This window comes from Theobroma cacao, chromosome 5 (assembly GCF_000208745.1).
Source record: "Theobroma cacao cultivar B97-61/B2 chromosome 5, Criollo_cocoa_genome_V2, whole genome shotgun sequence".
NCBI classification, from domain to species: domain Eukaryota; kingdom Viridiplantae; phylum Streptophyta; class Magnoliopsida; order Malvales; family Malvaceae; genus Theobroma; species Theobroma cacao.
In genome coordinates, this window is record NC_030854.1 from 15529566 (window position 1) to 15537214 (window position 7649).

At 35.8% G+C, this 7649-nt stretch overlaps 1 protein-coding gene across 1 annotated transcript; it reads right to left on the reverse strand.

Moving 5' to 3' along the window:
• LOC18598531 (probable protein S-acyltransferase 3) lies at nt 4779–7408 on the reverse strand. The gene is made up of 5 exons (XM_018121224.1): nt 7073–7408; nt 6081–6260; nt 5677–6000; nt 5320–5541; nt 4779–5202 (listed from the first exon to the last, which is right to left on the reverse strand). Exons 1-5 carry the CDS (start codon nt 7202–7204, stop codon nt 4915–4917), a joined length of 1146 nt encoding a protein of 381 aa, XP_017976713.1. The 5' UTR covers nt 7205–7408; the 3' UTR covers nt 4779–4914.

Below are 7649 nucleotides of genomic sequence, written 5' to 3' on the forward strand. Positions count from 1 at the left end.
ACAATAAGATCTATCATGTATGAGATGCTTTGCACTAGACTAGATGTATCTTATGCTCTAAGTGTCATGAGTACACCAAGCTAATCCTGGTGAAAGTCACTGGATAGCTGTGAAAAACATCCTGAAGTGCTTACGAAGAACTAAGGATGCATTTCTAGTTCATGAAGGAGGTGAACTTCAAGTTAGGGGTTATATGAATGCAAGCTTTCAAACGGACAAAGATGATACCAAGTTGCAAAGTGGATATGTGCTCACACTTACTGGAGGTGTAGTGAGTTGGAAGAGTTCCAAACAAGAAACAACTACGGATTCTACAACCAAGGCGAATACATCTCTACGTCTAAGGTAGTGAAAGAGGTAGTTTGGATTAGGAAGTTCATTACTAAACTACATGTGGTTCCTAGCATTGTTGATCCAGTATCTTTGTATTGTGATAACAATGGAGCCATTGCACAAGCAAAGGAACCAAGGTCTCATCAGAAATTCAAACTTGTATTGCGGCGTTACCATGTGATCAGGGAGATCATTGGAAGAGAAGACATTTGCATAGAGTGTATACCCACTGAGGATAATATTGTTGATCCTCTCACTAAAGCATTGTCCCAACAGAAGCATAATTGTCATGTTGAGAACATTAGTATTAGATACATAGGTGATTCGCTTTAATGCTAGTGGGAGATTGCTAGTATAAGCCCTACAAGCCCATCTGTGGTTGTATGGGAATTGCAATTTTGAGATATTCATGTATGACATTTTGTTATTCATAATAACATTGAGGTAGTTCTTTATCTATAAGTTTGTGATTTAATTACTTTTTATACTTATGTAGATAAAGCCCATGGAACTATACATGCGTTGCAAAGGAATTGTATTGGAATACAATTATGAGATCCTTATGCATTAAAGCATTGTTCCTAAAAATTCTTGATCATTGTATTATTGAGACAGGGCATCAATAATGCTCAAAGATTGGCACATGTTATGTTCTTTACTTGTGAAGTAAGTAATCGCTTTCATAGGTTGAAGTATAGAGATACTTAGAACTAGCATGTGGGTGGTTGCCATGGGAGAGCAAGTTCACTGAACATGACCTGCCATGAGAAGTGCATTTGGTACCTTACTCAAGTGTCTATGCAATACTTCTCATGTCTTAGTTGTGTAACTACTCCCTAGACTTGAGACACTAGGTTGTTTTGTATGTTGAGTACTATGCTTTGATTTCATCCTTATGGGTGTCTAATCAAGGATGCCGAAACAGGATTTTTTTAGTATAGTATGAAGCATATGAAGGCAAATGAGTGGTTAAGATAGGAATCATCACCCCAAGTGATTTAAGGGGAAATATCTCATTAGTTCTTGGTTGACATTAGCTTAATCAAATCCTTAGCCAAGGTGATTAGGAGATTATGAAGTGAGTTTCAAAAGTCTCCATAAAGCAAATGATCTAACTGTAAGAACAAAGATGGAGATCAATAAGACTAGGCACTGCACCAAGCTCTTATCATCTTTGGGATATATGATGAGGGGATGAATTATGCTAAAAAACTATACACTGAAAGGTTGTCAAAGAATCCTTTGACTCTCCTAACAATTGGGTGGCCATGATGCATTGCTAGATGTCAATCATAGTCTATAGATTTGAATTAGTTAATTTAAAATTGAATATGATTCATTTAAATTAAATAATTAATAATGTTATAATTCAATTCCACTGCCAACATGTTAGGAACCTAATTGGTCACACACAAAGGTTACAATTTGGGTTAAATTGAGAGTGTGATGATTTAAGTTAGACTTAAATCAAATTATAGGTTTTAACTACTAAGGACCTAATTAAAAGAGTTTAATTAGGTATTGGTTAAATATTATAATTGTTATAATATTCAGGACTTATTTTGCAAATTTAAATAAGTTAAACCTAGATATAAATATCACATTATAGCCACTCTTTTTTTTAAGGGAAGGAAACAAAAAAAAAAAGTTTTTCTCTGGAGTGCTGCCACTCTTGAGAAGTTTATTTTTTTTATTTTGAAAACTTCTCCTTTGATTCTTTGCTAGAAATCAAAGAAGAAAAAGAGGACAAATTGTTGTCCACTTGCTAGCACAAGCCCGTGGCATAAAGCTCTTTCTTTGAGAAGGATCCGTTGCAATTGTATGTGCATCATTAGAAGCCAAGCGATTGAGTGGCTAGGATTCTTTCACACAAAAGGTGTTCATGTTTTGTCAAGAAAAGGATTCCATTTGATCACGATATCACTTGGAAAGGTACCATTTTTCTAATTTTATGTGGTGCTTAACTTTGCATTAAACAACCAAGGTGATCCAAAGATAGGAGGCATGGTTTTTATTTTATTTCAATTTTTGTAATTTCGCTGCGTTGATGCTCTAATCATGCCGTTCCTAGCACTAATTTCAAGTAAGTTTTGGAAGGATATTAGTATATGTATACATATAAATATTACTATGTAAAGCGATTTTAAACGTAAGGACATAAGCCCTTGAAATACCTTGTACCTCAAATGTAGTTTCAAATGAAAACTTGACAATATGAGCCGTTCTATGAATGGTTTCAATCTTTTGTACTCCATATTGAAATGTGCCAAATGATACACCCGTTGTACTACCATGTGTTCATAATTGAGCATGACATGTGCATAACCTTGATTTAAAAGCTGCCAGCATCATTATTTATCTAGAACATGGCATGTATTTTGAATCATTAGATTTAAACCTTGTTAGAACCACCCTCCCATTACTTACATGATTATGCTTTTAAGGAAACTATTTCGGGATTAAGTCCTGCAGTTATGACAGTAGACGTAACCTTTGTGCAAAAAAACAATAATGAAGCTAGAGAAGGAATTATGGTCGTCGGGATGCCCACGGATTTACATTTAATGTGGGGATGTCCACCAACATGTCTTTAACGCGGGATGCCCGCGAGTATTCCTAGAAGTGGGGATGCCCATTGTTATGTTTTAATTGCTGGGATGCCCGTAAGTATTCTTGAACGTGGGGATACCCACGAATTATTCTCTTAGAACTACTCGAGGTTTAGCACTTTACTACTAAATTTTATATGTACATTGACATTGGCATTGCTTGTAGCAGGGCATGGGTTTTAAATGGGATCTTCATAGCATGTCGTGCACAATTTACTTGCCTTATAATTTTTCCAAGGCATGTACTTAACGTACTAAACATTTGAATTGAAGAAAAACCAGGAAATGTTTTGAAACTAAAGGGAAGGAGTTCTTATAAATGGTTTAAGCAAGGTTCCTGGCCTTAAACATTATGAATTTGCAGTCTGGATAGGGTAGGATCAACCCCCTATCCTCCATGGGTCAACCTCCCTCCTTACGGAAACCTAGAAGCAAGTTTTTAAGCATAGGATTGACCCCCTTTATGGAAACGGTCGATTTGCTGTACTTAAATAGAATCAATTTTGAATATTTAGCCAAGGATCGACCCTAGACACTTAGGGATCGACCTTGGGCCCTCGATTTGAGAAAAATAAGGCATTTTCTTTGGATTTTAAACTGAGTTATTCATCGACATTTTTATGCACTATTCTGCATGCCATGTACTTGATTATAAATTGTGAAATCAATGCACAAACTGTTTTTTCATTGCATCAGGTATTTTTTTAAAGTTAAATTACTATTTCTAAGCTCCTTTTCAGCAAATGTTCAGCTTCATTGCTTGTTTCTCTTTTTCACTCACTCACTAAATCTACGAAACTTATCCCAATTAATTGATGTGCAGATAAGTACCTTCGTGGAGCCTCCATCAAAGAGTGTGAGGCAAATTTGCTTGGTAGTTGACTAATGAATCTCATAGACACTCAGTTTTCCACGTCAAACTCTGCTGGTCCAAGTTTTAAGTAAATGTGGCTGTTTAAAGCCAGATATGTAGGGTCGAGGTCCACGGTTGTAGCCAATGCATGACATATGAAACTGGTTTATGTAAATATGGTTAGACTTTACCCTAAAGCACATGTAGTATTGTTTTATGTTTATTTGCCTCGGGTATAGGCCGGTTAATGTTTAGCATGTGTAAACCAAAATCATACTTCATTTATAATTATGTTCAAGTTATATTTTCTATTGATATAACTTAATTATAGTTAATGGAAAATGAATGTACACTCTTGCTGAGTCTTATGGGCTTGCCTATAGGGTCTATTTGCCGGTAACAGCCTGGGGGCTTGGATCATTACAATGCTAAATAAACATTGACGTGATATAAATATGTAATGGGCTTCAATAGTTTTGTTTCAATGAGGGCTCCAATTACTAAAAATATTTCATTAATGGCTCAATTAGTTATTATAATATATAAAATGATAAAGACTTTCAAAAAATTTGGTATGTATAGTATTTTTCCAAGTAATTTGATCTATAACAGTAATAATAAGATTTAAATACAAAAGAATACATAAATTAATTAAATTATCATCAAATTTTTTGTCTGTTTATTACAATCAATTAAATCCTTAAACAGTTATTTTTATTTATTTAAATTATTTCATGAACAAAAATGATCACATTCAACCTGGAATATAAATGATCATGAGATGGACAAGCCGAAAAAAAATGTCAAAACGATGGATCCACCATGGATGAGAAAACTCACTATGTTTTGTGAAAAATGTATCACTTAACATGATAAATATTTAGGAATTTAATTAATTGCAATTAAAAATAAAAATTAAACTTAATAATAATAATAATAATACTAATAATTGTTTGTTAGTCAAAGTCGTTAAGAAGCAGTGGTTGTAAGAACTTGATTACGCAATTGCATAAGAATGAAAACCATTAGTATATTGCAGTACCTTAGTGTATTGCATTTATATCATATATAAATATTAATATATGTGGAAAATCGCATTGTGCGCCCTTCCTCCTTAAACTATATATTATCAAAGCCACCGAAGTCGAACCTCTGCAAAGAATTTGGAACTCTAGTGCTATCCATGTCCATGTCAAACTTCTCCTTGGAAGCAATGAAATCCCCAGCCCCGCTGACATCTCTGACGGTGGACACTGGTGGAAAGTCGTCATCAGCAGTCCATGCCCGAAAATTGATCATTGCAGGTGGGATCTTGGACAGGAACACTTCTTTCAAGTTGTTTAATATGCCTTTGTTGAACGGATTTTCCTTCTTATCGTATCGGTACCGGAAATTCTCGTAAGTTGTCTGAAATTCATGATGCAAAAAGGACAAGGAAATCATGAGAATCCCCAAAAACATATACTGAAAGATAGAACATGGTGAAGCGATCGGAGAGGCGACAAAAATTGTACAAGTAATCACCTGGTTGGTGAAAATGAGGTGGAAATGGAAAACTGTTAGGCCACCAACAAACCAGACGGCTATGAAGCAGTAGACGATGAGAATGACTGATAGTATATCACGAGACATGGCAGTCCACAAGCCGCAGTGTTGTCCAAGAATGTTCACCCAAGAACACACGAACACATATATGCACAAGGCAGTCGATGATGATATAAAGCAAAGGAAGAATGGGTAGTTGCGCTGCATCCATTGAAACCTCAATATTTTTTTTCGACTTAAATTCAATAAGAACAGGATCACCTGTAGTAAGCTAGCTAGCAAAGCAAGCAAGGCTCTTATAGATAAATAGCTGATGAGAAAATTAAAGTAACTTACTGCTCCAATGCACTGACCCACCCATGGACAGTGGTGGTCGAATCTCTGGACGCAGTTGTTGCAGATGGAGCAATGAGAAGCACGCGGCGGACGATAGAGCAAGCATGTCTCACAGAACTTGACTTTAACCGTTTGACCGTTCACCATCACATTCTTAATCCTTGGTATCTTGAGGTTTGGAGTTTTACTACTGACCCACTCCATGGATGCACTCTTTGTCATGTAATTAATCGAATCCTCCGACAATTCAGGTGGCGGTGATTTCAAATTTCTAGGTATTATTCCCGGATCTCTACTGCATGTCAGGAGTAGAAACCCGAAATCCTGCAGGCACAAACATCAATTACATACAGCGGTGAGCCATGGCAGAGCTCTTGCTTAATTTGCTAAAACAAATTACCAACCAAAACAGTGAGGATGAGTCCCCCTAAAAATGCATGATAGTTGAAAACCGGATCGTCTTGATTGGTGATCACCGCCACCTTTATGCAGAATGCTATTGCAGGGCATCCGATTAGAAACGATGTTAAAAATAGTGATGATGCGTCGGGGCCAAAGATCATTCTCCCACCACAACAAAATTTCTGACATTTAAAAACTGTGCATGCATTAGTTCGTAAGCAAAGCCAGATCTTGGTATAGCCTGTAGATACTATTACTCAACAAAAATTAACTACTTGTTTTAACTTCATCTTCGAGATGACTCATTCTGATTCTAAGCAGCCCAAAGTTATCCAGCAATTAAAATTATTAAAAGAAAGAAAAGGGAATCAGGCACCGGAGAAGCTATAAAGAATACAGAAATTAATAATGGAACAGTAATCTGATTACTCAATTGTTTAATGCTTACTTATAAACGGATTGAGAAAATTGAGATAGATGTCAGTAATCCAAGAATTATTAAACTAGTATTTGGACCCAAATACTATCTTGGACAGTATTCAAAGCAGACACACACAATATCCAGCCATGATACGAGTAATAATTTGCCATAATTTATATAAGCTAAAACCCTCATGCATATACTCAAGAACACCCCAGAATCATCCCATAACAACTAGAGGTTCCACAAGTTTCTGTACAACAAAACTAGCCAATCAAAATATATCTGCACATCTATAGGAATTCACATTCAGCTATGCCGCTCATTAACAAAACATTTTCCCTCTTACAAATATATAGCTAGACACAAGTATGATATTTCTTTGGAGTTGAATTGACAACATATACATGACGAGGGGCATTGTTAAAACTTCATTTGCCAAAATGAACTGTGAATTCGTATGCATGAGAAGCAATAAGAAGAATAGAATGACAAGCATGAAATTTAAGCACCAATTTAGAAAAAGCATCAAACGTTGTAAAAGGAAGACACAGAGAGAGAAAAAAATAATACATTGTTTCCCTTCCAAACTTGATAAATCCTCTTGGGAATGGGTTTGGGAGGGCACCTTTCCATGTCAACGGAGGAAGAGTCATAAACTTGGCTTTTGTTCCTATTCATGGTTCTCTTTTTACGGTCTTTCATTTGAGTGCATGATTCAAGCTATCTCAGTTTAGAGAAAAACACCCCCAGAGAAAAAATCAGGAAGCCTATACTCCCAAATAGAATCAATGAAAACTAGATAAAAAAAAACCCACACAAAATTGAAAAGGGTCAAAAGGCTTTCATTGTTTTCGTTGGTATAACGTAAGATAGCGAAATACAAAGATATCAAACGCTTTGATGGTGTTTGTTTTCTCTTCTCTCACATCATCTCTCCCTCTCTAACTTCCCCTATGTTGGGTTACCAGATCGATCCTTACAACTCTCCCTTAACAAACTTTCGATGTGTCGTTAATATTTTAATTTCAAGCGAGTTTTTCGCGTGCTGCCAAAACTGATTTCTTGTTATATTTCATGTTATGTTTGAGTAAGGACAAAAGGTAATTGTGTTTGACATTATGTTCTGTACCAAGTTATGCCATCATTA